This window comes from Phasianus colchicus, chromosome 9, assembly GCF_987193195.1.
Source record: "Phasianus colchicus chromosome 9, bPhaCol1.hap1.1, whole genome shotgun sequence".
NCBI lineage: Eukaryota > Metazoa > Chordata > Aves > Galliformes > Phasianidae > Phasianus > Phasianus colchicus.
The window spans coordinates 8,001,546-8,020,024 of NC_143444.1; the positions used below are offsets into that span (position 1 = coordinate 8,001,546).

Genomic DNA, 18,479 nt, shown 5'->3' on the forward strand with positions numbered 1-18,479 from the left:
ACAGCACTCCAGGAGTGGTTTCACCAGTTCTGGGAAGGATCACCTCCCTTGATCTGTTGTTTGTGCCTGATGCAGCCAGGGAAAACATCAGTCTTCTTTGTGGCAAGAGTACATTGTTGACTCATGGCCAACTTAGGGTCCACCAAAACCCCAAAGGCCTTTTTTTTGCCAGGCTGGGTGACTCCTGGGTTGTTCCTGCCACGTGCAGGGCTTTGCAGTTCTCCTTGCTGAACTCCACGAGGTTCCTGCCAGCTCCCTTCTCAAGGTTCCTCTGGATGGCAGCACAACCCTCTCATTTATCAGCCACTCCTCCCAGTTTTCTGTTATCCACTGACTTGCTGTGGATATACTCTGCTCCATCATCCCGGTGTGTAATGAAGATGTTGAACAGGACTGGAACCAGTTTGACTCCCTGGGGTATACTGCTAGTTACTGACATTCAAACAGATTTCATACCACTGATCACCACCCTGGCCTTTCAGAAAATTTTCACTCCACTTCCCTGCTCATCAAGCCCCTACCAAAGCAGTCTGTGCACCAGAAGTGCTGTTTCACCTCTGGCTTTGCCTTGCAGAACTAAAACGATGCCCAAATCTGCTCCAAAACTAGGACTACAGCCAGCAGCACACAGCACCATATACCGGAGATGAGAAGCACCAGTATACATTTGTTGTCTTTATTCACAGGGAAGGGGAGATCAGCATTTAACCTAACGGCTATATTGGCCACTTAAGTCCTGAGAAGCCTCTCCAGATATGCAGGGCTTCAGTCCCTCTCACATATGGCTGACATGCTGTAGCTGGAGTTCAGCCAAGGTCAGCCCTTGATTATGGCAGAGCTGTCATGCCTTGGGAAGTGTCTGCAGACAGTGACAGGGATGAAGGGCTGATGTCACAGTCCCTCATCACAAACCAAGAGGGAATAAGACTGCTCCAGCAGTGCTCATTGGGATAGGCACTTTTTTTTTTTTCTTGTTCTCTTGGTTAAAATCAAAAACCATCTTAGCTCACACTAGAGAGTGACGGAGCATCTGGTTTCTAACGTCTTGAGCTTTTAACTGTGCAGAGCAAAAACAGTGCTCTGGAAGGAGTGAAAACCATGAGAGGTAGCAAGGCTACAGGTCCCAGCTCCAGGCTTTGTGGGATGATTGTAAGATTTGTTATTTGCTGGGACAAGTTGGTCCCAGGAGCACAGGCCAGAGGGTCCTTCCTGGCTAGCATCCCATCACATCTCCTTGCCTGGCTCTCACCAAGTCTCTGCCCCAGCTCATCTGCTTCACCTTGCTCTCCAGGCATCCCCAGCTGGACAGTACAGCCCCATCAGGCTCTCCCACGCTGCTGCTATTGCAGCACTACCAACTTAAAGGAAACTGATTCTCACCCTCAGCAAATGAGTGTACTTCCTGGGCATCCCCACGGATGACATGTAGTGGGGACACCACATCCTCCACCAGCACACAAAGAAGGAGACATAAGCTATAGGGACATCTGGCCATCCAGCTGGGACCTGCGGACATGATGCACGGAGGCAGATATTAGGGAGCTCAGACATGCTGCTGGCACTCCCTCAGGCTGCTCAGCAGCTGCCATCCACTGCCACTTTCTTTTACAGCTGGTTCTCCATTAACCATATTTACAGACTCAACTGTTCCTACTCAACAGCAAAACCATTTCAAGTGGGGAATGACAGATGCACATCTGACCTTCTGCAGTCTGACCTCCAGGTGTAGGGATGAGCTTGGGGCTTGGTTAGGAGTCCCACCACACACATGGCCATCAAGCTCCAGAGGGGCTGAAGGGACACACATCCTATATCTATCCAAGCCAGGCAGCAAGACTGCTAAAAACACGAGCTGCTACATTTATGACCAGATACCCAGCATCTCCTGCCAGGTCCTTAATGGAGGGTGTGACAACAGACACCACAACCGTGGTGAGAAGGCGTGCCAGACAACAAAAAAGGAGGGATGCTGTTGAAGGACTGAGATCCAGAGACATGAAAGACAGTCAGGGGAGTTATTACACACCATTCTGCCATCTGTCAGTGGCACTGTGCAGTGCCTGCCAGCCAACATCAGGCTGCCTGAACCTGAGCAGCAACAAGCAGGAGGAGGCAACCCCAGCCTTGCTGCACTTAAGTTAGAACCTCCACTACAGCCTGCCCCTTCCCTTAGATGGAGACCACAGGGATACTAAAACAGTTGTTGGATGCTCCTCCTCTTATCTATCAGGTGAGGATGCCAACTCTAGGCCCCTATTCCCGGCTCCCTCCCAGCAACACCGAGCCTGGCAAATACCTTACGGCAAGTAATTTTACGTTATTCTGCATTTACACAAAAATAGAGCAATTCTATATTTATAGAGATTTATAGCCGGTTCCGTGCTGGAGGAGTTACTGAGCAAGATCAGGAGCTGTGGGCGGTCCAGGCTCCCGAGCAGCTGGCTGCTTCTCATTCGGCATTTCCAACATACAAAATTAAAGGCATTCGTCTCCGTCTGGTTTCTTAAATAGATAAGGGGGGAATGAACGGACAGTATGTACAGGGGGGCAGTGGCAGGGCCCGAGTGCCCTCCGCCCACAGCCTCACGCCTGCCGCCCGGGGTCAGTGAGGCCGGCTGCTGGACTCTGAGGGCTGCCGCTGGCGGGGGGGAGTGTAGCCATTCAGGTAGCCATTGCTCTGGCGTTTGCTGAGTCCTCCATTAAGAATGTCCTGGATGTGCTGCACGATCAGGTTGATGGCCACTGCGAGCAGAAAGGGAGGGGAAAAACATTGGGGAGAGATTGCATTAGGATCGTGGCAAACTACAGCCAAGTCGGTGATGATGACCCCCACCCCCATGCCCTCCCATCCCTTGGCTGGGAGCTGCAAGCTTGCAGGGAGGAGCTGCCTGCTATCACTTCATTCCCTCCCCCCATGCAGGGCCTTGCGCTCTGCCAGCATGCTCAGATAGACCCCAGTCAGGTGGAGGTGTGACCACCCAGCTGCATACCTGGTCTCAGAGAAGCACCTTTCCCTTTGTATGATATGAGCTGGGAATTGTTTGTCTAGAGGCACCATGCACACAGGCTCCCAGGTTTGCTCAGAGCAACACAAACTCTCAGGTACTAACGTGCCATGGGGAGCAAAGGGGAAAGGCTCATCTCAGTGTACCTCTACAGCAGCCCCTGCTACCTCCTCCCTAGTACAAGCTGCCAGGGCAGAACAGTAGGGTCTGGGCCTGCTCACCTTCATTATCTGCTCCTCTGGGAATGATCACGTCAGCATACTTCTTGGTCTGGAGGAAAAAAAGAGCACTGTGTTACTGGGAAAGCAGAGAGCTGCCAGGCTGGGGCACTGCCCCTGCTTCCTGCCCCTCCTGCTGCCAAGCCCAAACCCCCAGGGATTATATGGCCCAAACCCGCTGGGAGGCAGGCAGTTACTGATCATACATTTTGGAAGATCTTGTTTGCCTTCTGCATTGTGTTTTGAGGGCCACGCTTTGCACATTGGCTTTATTTTCCTGAGCTTAACAAACATCAGTAAGAAGCACCCTACCAGAACCTGACATTAAAAAGTTTCACGATCACAGGACTGCAGCAGCTGATGCTCTGGGGAACAACCTACCCCAAAATCCAGCCAGACAAGGTAGAAGAGCAAGAGCTGGCATGCCCAGCCTGCTTGGACATGCAGGATGCAGCCATGTGGTCTAATTGGGATGCAGGAGAAATTTTCTACCAGCACTGCTTGCGAAAAAATCTGATTCAAGACTCCAATCCTGGACTGGTTCTGAAGGTACCAGTTCTGAAGGTGCTGGTCTCAGCTTCCTCCCCCTATTTGTGCCAGTTTTACAGCTGATCAGCTTCCTTACAGCCACCCTCTACAATCAGCAGCCAGCCAGCTTGCTGGGACAAGGGGATCTTCTCATACCTGGCAGCACTTTCAGCCCTATGGAACATCCCGAGGACTTACTGGGCTGTGTCAGTGCTGGGCCACCTCACCTGGAACTGTTAGGGGTTGATTAATAGCAGCAGTGGGTACTGAGCCTGCTGCACATCCACATGCAATTGCTCTGCGGCTGGGTCCATCACTGGGTTGGAGGTGGAAGCAGACCAGTACAGGGCTGGTGGGTGGGCACAAAGCAGTTGTTTTCTACTCTCCTTGTTTCACATTTCACCCTCCTACACTCCTCAACAGAACAGTCTCGATGCAGCATTTGCTGCTTTGCAAACAGATGGATTTATCTCACTGGAGATTTGCAGGGAGGCAGCAAGCAGGACCGGCCTCCCAAGAAAAGCCTTTCTAGAACTGACACCATCACTTTACCTTGGTCCCCTGACCCACATCTGCAAGGGTGCTGCCCAGCAGCCCAGGCCCCTTCTGGGGTACCTCAGGAGCAGACCTTGTAGCACAGAACAAATCAGTGCCTGCCATGGAAAGGACAGAGCTGGCCATATGGACAGGCAATATGACAGCCCTCTGTGAACAAGGGCTGAGTGAGGTTGGAGGCATAGCATGAACTCCTGGCCATGCTGCTAACTTTCAGCCCCCACGTTGCAGGTTTCTGCTGGCTTTGTTCCTCCAGAATAAAGAGAAATGCCTTGTATAACTATCACTCTTGTAAAGCCTCTGGAATGAAGGCACAGGCTTATCTCCATGAAGCAGTGCCACAAGGGATTTGCAACATTGCGTCCTGCAAACATGCTGTTTCACCTGCAAGTTCTCTTGGACTGCAGGGTTTCCTGCATGCAAAGTCCCCATCTGCTGGAGAGCCTGGCTCCCAAAGTCACTTCTTTGTCTCAGGCAGACCCTGAAACCCTGGGCAACAGCAAGGTCTGCCTGCACTACAGCTTGGCCTCTCACAAGCTGGGAAATGCAACAACCTTCAAGGCCACATCCTGCAGCACAGAGCATAGGAAGATGCTCCCTGCTCTCCCAAGCACATGCAAGGTAAAAAGGGCAGGCACAGTGGTCACTGCCCGGGGACAGGGATCTCCTATTCCCTGTCCAGATGCAACCAAGAATCATCCCTCCTCAGCTGGCATCTGCTGAGCTGCCTGGTGTTGGTTTGGCTGACCCTGTGCAGGGAGGGGTTTCTCTTGCTGTGTCTGCCTCCCCATAGGGACAGTGATCTCACTGGGAAGGCAGTGGCTGCACAAACAGTCCTCATCTCGCCCTGACCCAGCTAGCACCAGCACCCTTGTTTTTATCAGTGCCTGAGGGAGAGAGCTCTGGGATACAAAATGCTCCTGTCTGATGAGCTGGCCAGGGAAAGAGGCACTTTTGGCATTTGTGAGTATCATTCCCCATACTTACTGGCAAACAGAACTCCTCGAAGGCGGGCTTCACAAAAGTGATGTACTGTGACAAGATCTGCTCGAGGTCCCTGCCTCGCTCGCTGATGTCTCGTAGCACTGGAAGAAAGGTGTAAGGCACAGTCAGCAGCCAAGCCATGCACTGCACTGTCCCCTTGCCCTCGGAACAGCCCCATTCAGCCACCCAGCTGTTATTCCTGAGGTCTGCACTCCTGGAAGAAGTTATTTCCCACATGTTCAAGCAGTCCCCATGGGCTGCTGCCAGCTCTGGCCTGATGTCACTCCAGCACGGGCACGTGCCCCTGTGCAGCAGGAATTCCATCCACCAGTGAGGGCCAGAGCAGCCGTGGGGCTGAGCAGACGGGCCTTGGCTCTCCCCTGGGGGCTGCTGGCTGCTCCCCAGCAGGCAGCACCTGGCGCTGGGTTCAGAGCCAGCCTTGTCCGTGTGCCAAGTGGAGCCAAGCTGCTGCGCCTTGCCCGCCCGACCCAGTGCCCACATGCTGGTGGGGCCAGGACAGCTCTGCTGCCCGGACACTGCCTTGGCACCCTCCCAGCAGCTCAGTTTGCCCACGGCCAGCTGCCTTTTGGCAGCCTTGCATGGGGAGGTGAAGGCCTGGCAATGTGTGCCAGCTCCAGGAAGGGCTCTGCCCAGGCTGTTCCAGCCAACTCCGTGCCCTCTGCAGAGAGAGGGAGCAAGCCCCAACACAAACAATACAGAAGAACAGGCAAGGGACATTAAAAAAAAAAAAAGGCAGAGACAGAGAGACTTTTGTTCGTTGGTCCCACGCCCTATTTGCTGGCTGATGTGGGGCAGAGAGCCTGCACACACAGCTGGGACAGCAGGGGAAGCCTGTGAAGTGCAAAGACACCAGGGCTGCAGGGCTGCTCCTGGCAGGACAGAGCTCTCCTGCCCACCCAAAGGCACACCACTGCAGGCTGATGCCCCCCAAACAACAAATCAAGCACCCTCTGACTCGTACTTGGCCCTAAAACAATGGGTTCCAGCAGTGGGAGGTGTCACTTGCAGAGCAGGCCAATGTCCCAAGGACACACTGGTGCCTGTCCAGTGCCAGCTGCCAGTGGCAGCATGAGCCACACGTACTGAAACCCAGCACTACCAATTAACTGAGCTGTCAGCTGTGTTTCTGGGAACTCCATCCCCTGCTGCCACCCAGCTCAAAAGCCCATTGCTGCAACTCCTCAAAACTTCTGTGAGAGTGAGACAACTCATGGTCATGTCGCAATGCAAGATCCTGACTCTCTCTTGCTACAAGCTGCCTCCAGCAACATTCCAGGGACATGATTATACCTTCAGTATCTCACACATTGATTTTCCATTCCCAGCAATGCCAGGGAGACATGCAACAAACAGACTCACTGCTGCAGTGTTCCTATAATAAAATCATAGAGTCATTAAGGTTGGAAAAGACCATCTGGTCCACCTACCTCCAGTATTGCCCACTAAACCACGTTCCTCAGTGCCACATCTCCACAGTTCTGTAACACCTCCAGGGATGGTGATCCCACCACCTCCCTGGGCAGCTGTGCCAATGCCCAACCACTCTTTCAGAGAAGTTTTTCCTAACATCCAACCTGAGGTAGCAACTGATGATGATCAGTCCTCTATCAGGAGTTGGATGAGCTGCCCAGAGAAGGAGAGGCAACCACCTTAGCCAGCCAGCAGCAGTCCAGCTACCCCTTTGCAAGGCTTTAGTGACTGATGGGAGCAATCCCCAAGAATGGCTGTGGCTGATGAGGCTTAGAACCTCATCCAGCAGCTGCAGCTCAAGCTCTGTATCATGGTTGGCATCTGGACTGTCTGGGTTCCTGGTCAATGAACTCAAGTAGTTCTTAAGCCCTGAGCTCATGGTTACGTGCCAAACCAAAGCAACTGAAGTACGCGCTCTACACATGCAATTGGGATGCACACGTGGTCGTGGGGCACTGCAAATGCACAAGACAACACCTTGCCTTCACACAGCTGATACAGAGCACCACTAAACAAACAGGCTACCCCTTGGCTGTTGAGTGCCCGCACAGCACAGTCTACTTACAGGATCAGGATCACATTGCAGGATCTTACAGATGCGTATCTGTGACCCGCTAATACGTCTCCCTGCAATGACTGCGCTGTCACCTCCCTGGATGAGTCATGCAAGAACGGTGGGCAGGGTCAAGAAGGCTGCGTAAGAAGCAGCCTTTTAATCAGCACTGATGACATCTCAGCAGCGGAGGAGGTTGCATATCTGGCAGGAGGGATGCAGGGCTTTCAGCAGACAAGACTAGTTCTGTATCAGGGTTGGATGGTCCCATGTACACATGCAGTCCTGGGTATTAAGGCACACTTCTCTTGCCACAGTGCAGAGGCCTGAATGCTAATTCTATAAATCTGTATCCCGAACACTCTGTGAAAGCTGTCAGAGCCCAGGTATGGGGAGGGACAGTGCAGACCAAACAGAATTTTGCCCCAGGAATGCCAGGATGGTTTCTTCGTCCTCCCAGAGGCTCAGGGGCCACATCAGTGATGCCAGACCTAAAGGCAGCTTTGACTGCATCTCAAGCTTTGCACACCTGGAAGAACTGGAGTGCCTCCTACGTAAGCTGGCAACACACAGCAAGCAGAACAAGATGTACAACCATGCTCCTTATCTGCATGACCTGGGATGGATACCCTTACACCAAACCCCAGACCTGAGCATAACCATCAGGTGCTGACTTTCCATCAAGCTGTTGAACTGCTCTGCTTTGTCTGTTGCACCCTTTCCACACGGGGACAGAAAACACTGCTGTTTGGGAAGATCCCAAACAACGCAGCAAGAGACCCATTGAATCCTAAGAAGCACAAATCAAGAGTGCTCCCCACTGCTGGGTCTGCCTGGTGCAATGTGCTGCCCTGGCTCTTTGCTAGCAGCAGCAAAGCTTTGTGCTGACTCCAGTACTGCTCTGCTCCTGGTTAACTGCCTCTGCAGCTAGCTGCCCATCATTCAGGTGACGTTTCTGTCCCTGCTGCACATGTTTGGTCCTCACCTCTGCGGGACAGCCGGGTGTCTGCGTCTGTATCCACAAAGAGCTTCATGCGGAAGAGATCCCGCACCTCCTGGCTGTAGAAGGCCAGGATGCCCTCAAAGAGCACCACGTCGGCAGGGTAGACAGTCACTGTTTCCTCTTTCCTAGCAGAGGGAAGGAGAAGAGTCAAAATATTCCAGTAGGGAGGAAACAAGCCAAGCAAAATGAGGGAAACAGTGGTGCTCCTGAGCACAGCTGCAGCCATGGGACATCACTGCTGCACCAGGGGGCTGGACTGATGGGAGACCTACCCCACTGTGATGAAGGGAACTCAAGGCATGCATACTCTTCCTACAAGGAGAGACAGCAGAGCAGGAAGCATACTAGCCCCTCATCCCCTTGCCTTGGCCAGATGCTGCTTGCAAGTGTTAGATCCCAAGTGATAAAACCCCAAAAGTCTGAGCATAGGGAACCTGTAGGGACAGTCCTGCTCCTCAGGGAGCAAGCAGCACTCCTCTGAAGTCATGGTGCTTTTGTAGGAAAAGGAGCAGGATCACACCATCCGCGATCAGTGCAGGCATGCAAGCTAACACATGCAAGGGAGGAGTTACAGGAGCAAGAGCTTCAAGAACTCTTTTCCTGACAGTGCTGGACTGTTTGGGCCTGGAATACTTATTAAAGATGCAAACAGAGACTTTATGAGGAGAGGAAGAGTGGATGGGGGGGCATAGCCCTTCTCCACTTATGCCTGTGTGTTTCTGGTTGTATCTGTGTGGTCATGCAGATTTCCAAGCCCTTAGACTGTGCCTGTACAAGCCCCGGATCCTCTAACACAGAGCGTGGAGATGTCAGCATTGATGTTCTGGGTAGATATAGGGGCCTAAGAGCAGGCACAAGCAGAGGGGCAGGAGGCTGGGATGGCAGGGCTGCATGCTGCTGTCAGCAGAGGCTTGGCAAGGCAGGAGTGGCTGTTAGACCTGGAGTGGGAGACAAAGTCATAGACGGGGATCTGGACAGTCTTCCCTTCTGTGATCTCTTTGAGCGTTTTCACGATCAGCTCGTTGTCAAAGGCATCTGAGGAGAAGAGAAAACGTTACCCGAAGCAGCTTCACATGTAATGCTGTGCTTAGCCTAACCAGAGCCACCTGCACCCCATGGACAGGCAGACAGATGCACAGGCTCCAGAGGAAAGCCTGGCTCATCCCCATGGGTGCTGCAAAGCCCAGATCTTTGCACCAGCCTGGGATCTGGTCTGCAGAAATCAATGCCAGCCTTGTACGGCAGCACTGAGAGCTTGGGAAGGCATCTCCTCCAGGGCTCCAGCCCTCGCAGAGACTGGAGCAGTGTTCCAACCTTTAGCTGCTGCACAGACAGGGCTCTGTTTGCTTCGTGCTCACTGCCTGCAGCCATTGTCCTCGTGGGGATGAGGGGACAGCGGCTCTGGAATTTCCCTACCAAGCTCTGGGATGGTTCATAGAGCCCCTGTTGTAGCAGCAGGGGTTTGCAGGCCAGCTGTGCAAGATGGTTCCTTCCTTGAAGGAGAGCACAGAGCTGCTGGCTCCAAGGGCTGTTCCAGGCAGATCTCACTAGTCCTGCCCAGGGGGTGGGGTTTCAAACTGGGGGATATTTTTGCAGGGAGAAGAGTATGAGAATTCATCTTAAGGAATGTGAGAATTCACCACCTTTCCTTTCTCATCCCAAGCACTGCCAGAGGCAGTTGCTTTTCCTGGAGAGACAGAGGTTGTCTTGCAGGAGATGCAAATGGCCCCAATGGAGCCACAAAGCTCCCAGCCCAACAAGGGACAAGCTAAGCCACTCACTCCCACCCCATGCAGAGATAGAGACCTCCTGATGTCCATGCAAAGTTCTTTGCTGGAGGGATGTGATCCAGCCCTCATCCCACCCCTGTGCTGTTCTCCATTCACCTGGGTGGTCAAAATTGAACTGGCCTTTGAGCGCTTTGGATTTCTGCTCTGAGGTGAGGACTCGGTAGAAGCTGTCTTGGCTCACGATCACCACCTGCTTCTGGCGATAGTCCACTTCGTTCTGGCCCAGCAGCTGGACGATCTTGGAGCAGACTGAAGACTGGGAAAGGAACAGCAAAGGGAACAAGTCAGTGGCAGTGGTGTCTGTGCCACGCAGGATGTCAGGAAATGGCCATTCATGGGGCACAGCTTGCTGAACCTGCAGTCGAGAATCTGTAGTCTTGACCCCATAGTCCAAACTCACAAAGGAAAAGGCGCTTTGGGGGCACCACCATGTGGCCTTTTAGTTTGAAAGCAGCACCAAGCAGCATCCCCCAAGCCCTGCTCCAGCCCATAAACTCCACCACTGCATGGATGGGGAAGAAGACAACAGAAGTTGTTTTCACACCCTACATAAAGCCCAAGATGAAAAGACACCAGGAGGAGAGCCCTGGGACTTTATCAGAGCTCTGCCATAGCTGGGAGGAGCATTTACAAGTGTATCCTGGTGCCTCTTGGCACAGCAAACTAAGGGCACTGCAGAGCCAGCAACTGAAGAGCCACATAGCTCTGGCTGCTGGCACAAGATCCCCACAAGCATTCTGGCACAGGGACCAGCACTTTGCACTGGGGTGACCAGACCCCCACCATCACAACACGAATCAGAGCAAATCCCAAATCCTGTTTCAGTCCCTTCTCCCTAGGTCACAGGAGTCCTTGGCTGCTGCCTGCCCCAGCCAGCGAGAGGCAGATCAGGCTGGCAGGGAAACAGCCAGACGACTGCAGGAGCCCCGTCCATCTGCCCAGCAACCTCAAGCCTGGGACCAGGGAAAGGAACACTCCTGGCATCAAACTGAGCTGCTTCACCCCCTGCTTGAGTCACGCTCGCTGCAAAAGCTCAGCTGAGCTGCTCCTGCCCTCAGTCACCAGAAATACTCTCCACAGAGCTCTCAGCTTGGCAATGAGAGGTTCGCCTGCCCCAGCCTGCCTGTGGCTCTTTCCATGTTCCCATCTCCCTGCTGGTTTGGCTGCCTGCTCTATACCTGGCTGGCGGTCTCCAGAGGCAGCACTGAAGATAGAAGTGGTGAGAAGGAAGGAGGAGAAAGCATGCCTGGGAGAGGAGGTCACGCCGGCAGACAGAGGGCAAGGCTGTTTGCCTGCAAAGCTGGAAGATTTGACGGCATTGTCGTCCCCAGAGAGCGTCTCTTCCCCACTGGGCCAGGCTGACCTGACTTGGCTGCAAGCGCTGTGCCGTGAGTCAGCCCCAGCCAGGCTGCAGAGCCTCTGAGCACAGCCAGCAAGCCGGCCTGGGCTGCCTGATGGCACACTTTTGGGTGGCAGGTCAGGGTCGGGGCTCCCCAAGCAGCTCACCTCCTCCTGCCAGGGTTGGCAAGCTGTGCTTCCTGCGCCACGTGGGCATTCTGCCCCGCACCCAGAACAAAGAGCTGCAGCACTGCTGCTGCCAGCATTCGCCCTTCAGCACATGACAGAGCCAGAGCCCCTTCTCCTTTTCCTCTGTTTTCCCACTCCCCGCATCCTTCTGCAGCCCTATTGCTTATCCAGCTGTATCCTATGGGTTTTGCAAAAACAGGGCGGGCACGGTGCCTTTCCCTAGCTTTTCCTCCCTGTGCTCTCCCCCAGACACCGCTGCCTCTCCCTGCCTTCAGACAGACTCAGCCTTGGCCACAGGTGCCAAGGACACCAGATTTCCCATGGCCTTTGCAATTTTTAATCAGCATTCTCCAGCACAGCTACTTGGATAGATCCCCAGCCTGCAGAGCTGTATGGATCCATGCAAGAAACTGTTTTCTCCAGCTGGGAGCTGAGAGCAGAGCTCCTTCAGATCGGCAAAACCAACACACCTTGCATCTCAGCACACAAATGAAAAATAAAATCATTTCAGGATATCAGACAGTTCCTCCCAGTTCTTCTTCTACCTTATGCACGTTAATCTGCAGCACTGGTCTGCTGATCCTGGAAAGAGGAGAAAACACTCCCCACCAGCTCTGAATGCCCAACTCAGGACACAAGGTGGTGAGAAATACACAAGGAGAAAGTTAACCTTGGCTGCTGGGGACAGAAACACAAAGCCTGGCTTACATGTATGGCCTCTGCTGGGGACCAGGAGGAGGACTGGAGTGCACCTGGGCTTTATTTATTGCCCAGCACACTCGGGTGGATCTTAGGGGCTGGTAAGAAGAGCAACCACTCCAGTTCTTGGTGCAGGCAGACACTCTAATATCAGCCTGAATGCTCCTACAGCTGGAGACAATTCCTCTTGCTCAATAAGCACCACATGCTAAGGAGGAATCAAAACCAGAAATGCAGAGGTTAAAAATTCCCCTACAAATGGGAACAGAAAGTCCCAGCCTCAGGAGGTGTCCTTCAAATAAGTGACACAAGTCCCCCGCTCAAACCTCCTTCCCCCAAACCAGCACTGCATGCATAAGTGTGACTGATGTTAATCAGAAGTGTGAAAAATTCACTCATAACTGAAAATGATATCAGTTAGGCTCTAGGGAGACCCAAGAACACCCAAGGGAACATCTTGGCCAAGACTAAAGCGTGACTGATGGATCACACTGGGACACACCGGTGGGACTGTGACCCAGGAGACACACAGTAACACCCAGCACCTGCTCAAAGGGACCACCTGGGCCCCAATTTCTTCCTCATCTGTTCTTAACTCCCTGTTTCCCACCAGCAACCACTTAAAATCATAGAATCATTCAGATCAGAAAAGACCTCTAAGATCACCATGGTCCAATCCCAACCCGTCTCCACCACTCACCCACATCCCTCAGTGCCACATCTCCATGGTTCTGTAACATCTCCAGGGACGGTGACTTCACCACCTCCCTGGGCAGCCCAATCCAATGCATTACCACTCTTTCAAAGCAGAAATTTTTCCTAATACCCAACCTGAAACACCTCTCTCTCCCTGGCGTAAAGAAGACAATCATTTCTTCCCCGAGAGCTTAAAGACAGAAGGAAGGCAGACCTGAGGGAGACAGCACAATGCTGTAGATGAATCCCAACACAGAAACTCGGGGATTTAGACCCCATCCCAAGCTATGGCTCTTCTAGATACTCTGAAGATGAGAAGCACAGCATGAAGGTCTCCTTGGCTCCACTCAGCTCTCCCCCAGCTGCAGGGAGACACAGGGGGCACATGGGGAAGAATGCCAGTGCGTTTTCCTGAAAGGAGAGAGGAGGTGCACAAGGAAGAAATCCAACAGAACAGTGCTTGGAGCCCCACGCCTAACATTTATTTGAAATATATTCATTGTATTACATATTTAATTCAAATCCACTCGTGGCCTATATCCTGCTCAAATACTCGTCAAGAGTTGACTAATTCACTGATATTACTATGCAGATTATCTCTCAATCTCTCTTGGGTAGCTCCATATTACAACTTCAGCTGGGCATTAGGGAAAAGTTGATGGGCAGAGGAATGGGGCAGGGCCCAATAATACCTCCAGCCCTAGCATGGTGCATGAGATGGGGCAGCACATGTACTCCCAGTGGTAAGGGCTAGGCTGAGCTGCTTGCCCTGAGAGACCAGACCAAGCAGACCAAGGGACTGGACCATCCTTCGCATCTACAGGAGCCTGGCTGGGGTGTTCCCATCACACACTTGTGGTTTAGACAGCCTCCAGTTAGGGGATGTAGTAGTATTTTCCCTAAGGTCATATCAAGGGATGATGTTTCCTGCAGCACAGGGCATGGCTTCCTTGCCACACTCACCCGAGACCCTGCAATCAGTAGCCCTGATGATGCTGCCCTTCTCTCCAGCACGCTAATTGTTGATTTGGGTCTTTCCTTGTAAGGTTACAGTAATTATACAGTATTAGGAAACGTTCAGCGGACCAAGGTGACACACAAAACAGATGCCAAATCGAGAAGGCTCCCAGAGCATCTATTAAATGTCTGCCTGTGACTGCAGAGAGCTGGTTCACAAGCCACATGGTCCTTTCCAGTTCTAACAGAGCTCATCTGTATGGCACCACTGGGGCTGGAAACTTGCTATTCTCATACCAAAAGCCCAGGCCTCCACCCAGAGCTTTCCCAGGCAGGTTCACCATCCTGCCTTTCAGTTTGTGAGCCACAGCCTGACCAGTCTGGGACCGGGACAGCCAGAGTCCTGCCATCCACATGGAACCAGCAGCCCTGGGCTCCAGCATGAACAGGATCTGAATGCAGATGATGTGCTTTCCCGGAGCCCCAGGGATTACATCAGATAGGTTCCTTGATGAGCTCACATACCCCATCAGCACAGGGAAGGGCTGACCCACCAAACACCCTGTGCATTGGTATGCTCAGCAGCTGGCACAGAGCAATGTTCTACCAGAAGTTCTGATGAGCCTCCAGCCCGCTCTGACACCAGTATTAATGAAGTCAGACCTTGTGATCCAGGGCTCCTGCCAACCACAAAACGTCACCAGGAAATGGTGTTGAACCAACACAGTGCTGCTGCAATCCTTGCAAGAAAGCCCTCATCCAGAGATAAGTGAAAGCCTCTGGGTCACTGCTGGATCTCCTCTGGGCTCATCCATGTGGTGGCCCAGTGGCTAAAGCCACAGGTTGCTGTGAGGAACCTCAGCCCTTGCAAGTGTAGACGTGTGAGATCCATCATGCAAGAAGGCCCTCGTGAATAGGAAAGTGCCCCATGAGGACGTGTGAGGGTCACTGCTTCCCTAGGGGCCAGCACACTGGTTGTCCCATCTGCCCAGCTCCTTCTTCAGCCCCATGGTTGGCCCTGAGTCCCAGCTCTTCTAGGCAGCCAGCTCGGCCCCATACAGCTTTTTTGGTGTTCATAGCACAAATGCCTCAAGGATTAGCAGCGGACAAGACACCTGGCTGAGCACACTGCAGTTCTGGTGCTCTGTAGTCTGGAAATGCTTAGGACTGCATGTTCAGACATTTCTGATTTTATGTGCTAATTAAGACCCTGAAAGTATAGCCATCAGGCCCTGCTGGCACTCAGACTCGGCCCTCACCAGCATGAGGGCCAGGCAGCCAACGAAAGCACTTGGCCCACTGTAAATCTGTCTTTTCTTCCAGCCTCCTGCTGGAAGGTAGCGCTCAGCACTTCATTTTGCATCATGTGGGGACCAGCAGATAATGCCTCCGCATGGCTTTGAGGAGCGTTCCTCACTCCTGCAGCCACCCCAGCTCCATTGCTGTGGGGTCCCAGCAGCTCGGCTGAAGCAGAGTCATCCAGAGACCCCCTGGATTCATCCTGGCACTTCCCAGCCCATCCCAGCAGTCCCTCTACCCGACTCTCCCCCAGCCTGGCTGCCTGCCTTGTGTGCTGCGGCACTTGGTAGCCAGGAGTGTCTCATGGGAGGGAGGGAAGAAGCTGTTAGCACAAAGACCACGGGTAAAAGAAGAGAACAAAGCTTCAGCAGAGCACTTTGAAGGCATTGAGCATGAAAGAAAATGCTACAACAACCAGCTCTGGGAATCCCTCTGAGGGAAGGAGGCGGTTGTGCCTGGTTTTGGCACAGAAGGGGGTCTCAATGCCGTGTCATCTCCTCCACATCAGATGGCAGCAAGCTTTGTCCAGGCTGGACGCAGTTTGGATTTAGGGGGACAGTGGGAGAAGGAAATTCTGTCTCCCCTCAGGCTTTTGTGAGGAGCCAGCACAGTGCTGGCACTGCCTGCCCAGCGACTGCAGCATGCCAGCACCTCTGCTACACCCCATGTGTCCCCCCAGCACAGTCCCGATTTCTCCCAAAGGCCAAAGACAGGAGGGTGTTTAGGCTTCCACCTCCTACCTGAGTCTCCAGACTTGCTCCCTTGCTCACTAGGGAACAGCAGCCAGCCTTTGAATCGCACTTCTCACCAACCTGGCTTTCAGAAATGCCAACCAGAGACCATCCCAGCTCACAGAGAGGGGATGCGGGCGGACCACGGAGCCTTTTTCCCCATCTTAGACTCAACAAAAACATTAGTGGGAGGAACAGGGGGGGCCTCTGGGCGGCAAACACCCTCCGTTATCTTGGGGCTGGTGCTCTGCCAAAGGGGTGTGTTAGGACAACAACCCTCAATTGGTGTGAAGGCAGGCAGATTTGCCGCCTTGCCACCTTCCCAGTGGGAAAGGTGCCTGCTTTGCTTTCCCTGCGGGTGTGTTTTGCTCCCACCCGCAGCCAGAACATGGGCACGGTGGTGGGTGGGAGCTGCCTCCCCACAGCATCACCTGCAGACAGACCCCTGCAGCATCCCAGCAAGAATGAGAGGGTCCACACGCACAAGCCCCTGCTCCTTTCTTCTTATTGCTTCTCCTTGAGCGAGCCTTATTGGTCTTTCCCACCCCCCAGCATATTTCTTGCAGCCTTTTCCCATAAACTTTGTATAGATCTGCTGGATTCCCTTCAGCAGGCAGTGCTGCAGAGCTTTTTAGCAGCCCACTAAAGGGAGGGGGGGAAATCAAAGCTGAGACAGGAAAAGCCAGCTAGTACATCTCCCTTGCTAGAAAGAACCATTTCCCTATTTTTTTTTCTAAGGCAGCCTGCTGCTGCTAAAGCATTTCCACTTTGAAGTTGGGAACAACCGTGGCGAACTGTACTGCAATCACTGCTGTTACCTTGCGGGCCCAGAGACACCCTGTTCGGAGACATAACAGTGGAGCAGTGCCAGACACAATGTTACTGGGACAGCTACAGAGAGGCAGACCCACGCATCAGGGAGCACACAAACCCCAGCGTTTGAGTCACCGGAGCCGTGCCGCAGGAACAATCCAGCCCTGCTCCCAGTGGAAGAGATTGCATCCTCTCTTGCCATCCCTTCCCTGTTATATCTGGACTTTTCCTCCTCGCAGCAGGAGCTGCGGTTGAAGAATCAATAGGAGGCTTGGCAACATATTCTTATATCGCTGTGATTATGGGCTGGGGGGGGCAGCAGTTGGGTTACACCATCCCTTAAAGGGAGAAAGGCCCCTCTAGAGTGAACCCACAGACAGGCTCTCTGCCACAGCCCACGTTTTCTCAGCAAGAAACATTCCAGAGGTGTTTCCACTGCCATTTATGCTCCCTCTTTTTAAAAAACGCAGGTAGAATGCTGCATGGGGAGATGGTACGATGGATCGGGGCGGGGGGGGGAAGTAATTTTCTTTAAAGATGGGGGGAAAAAGTGACCTACATTAGGTTAAACAAATAGGAAAGTACCGAGTGCTCGCAGTGGGCTTGCTTTCTTTAGGCCGCGGGGAAAGCCCAGCTCTGCACCGGGGCGCAGCACTGCAGCCCGGCCGCCCCTCGCCCCCACCTGCCCCCGGTTCGGTGCGGCTCTGCTGTGAGTCAGCAGCTCGCCACGCGGTGCCCCAAGGTTGCCTTTCCAAAGAAAAAAAAAAAAAAAACCACCAAAAAAAACTAAAAAAGAACACCCACACCTCTTTCCACGCGTACGGAGGGGGCAACGGCCGATCGGCCGGGTTGTAAAGCGTGAAGAATAACCGCATTGCCAGCGGGCGGGCAGCCCTTCGATGGAGCGTTAATAGAAAGGCAGGGTGGTGCCCGGCTGGCCGCACGGAGCCCCCGTTCCGTTCGGTTCCGTTCCGTGTCCCCGCAGTCCCCACCCGGGGCCCCGGAGCAGCAGCAGCAGCGGCGCACGTGGCGCGGCGGTGGCGGCCGCCCGTCCCCGGGGCCTCCCTGCGTGCACCCGATCCCCGCTCCCCGTTCTCCCCGCACCTTGCCGCTGGCCGTGCCGCCGCTGACCCCGATGAGGAAAGGCTCGCCGCCGCTGGGCTGCCCCTGTTCCTCCAGCCGCTGCTCGCTGTCCCCCGCCATCCTCCCCTGCTAGCGCCGCGCCGCCTCCGCTCTCCTGGCGGGGCTGGATTTATCTGATGAGTCAAGGGCCTTCCTCCCCGCCTGGTTCACATCCCCGCCGCTGCGGCTCCCTGCCAGGTGCCTGCTGCAGCTGCACATGCTCCGGCACCCGGCCGCGCAGCCCCGCGCCTCCCCCCCTCCAACGCCGGGGACAAAGGCGAGGCGGCTGCTTCCCCCCCGGCCGCGCTCCCCACGGTGCGCCACGGGCTTCTTTGCGGCGACCTCGAGCTCCTCGCTCTGCTTCTGCAGCCCCAGCGCCTCGAGTCTGCCCATCCAGATGCTTCTGGTTGCAGTGGGCAAACGGGAGCTGTCCCCGAGGAGGCCGGGACGCAATGGCGCTTGGCAAAGCCGTATCAAATGTAGGATGCGAGTCCGAAAGGGTGAGCTC

General features: G+C 53.9%; 1 protein-coding gene across 1 annotated transcript; it reads right to left on the bottom strand.

Moving 5' to 3' along the window:
• Window positions 1-2,327: 2,327 nt before the first annotated feature.
• On the bottom strand, window positions 2,328-18,212 carry UCK2 (uridine-cytidine kinase 2). Its single transcript, XM_031595642.2, has 7 exons — window positions 17,954-18,212; window positions 10,224-10,383; window positions 9,276-9,372; window positions 8,320-8,462; window positions 5,294-5,391; window positions 3,227-3,275; window positions 2,328-2,742 (listed from the first exon to the last, which is right to left on the bottom strand). The coding sequence occupies exons 1-7, from the start codon at window positions 18,050-18,052 to the stop codon at window positions 2,603-2,605; spliced, it is 786 nt and encodes a 261-aa protein (XP_031451502.1). The 5' UTR covers window positions 18,053-18,212; the 3' UTR covers window positions 2,328-2,602.
• Window positions 18,213-18,479: the final 267 nt, after the last annotated feature.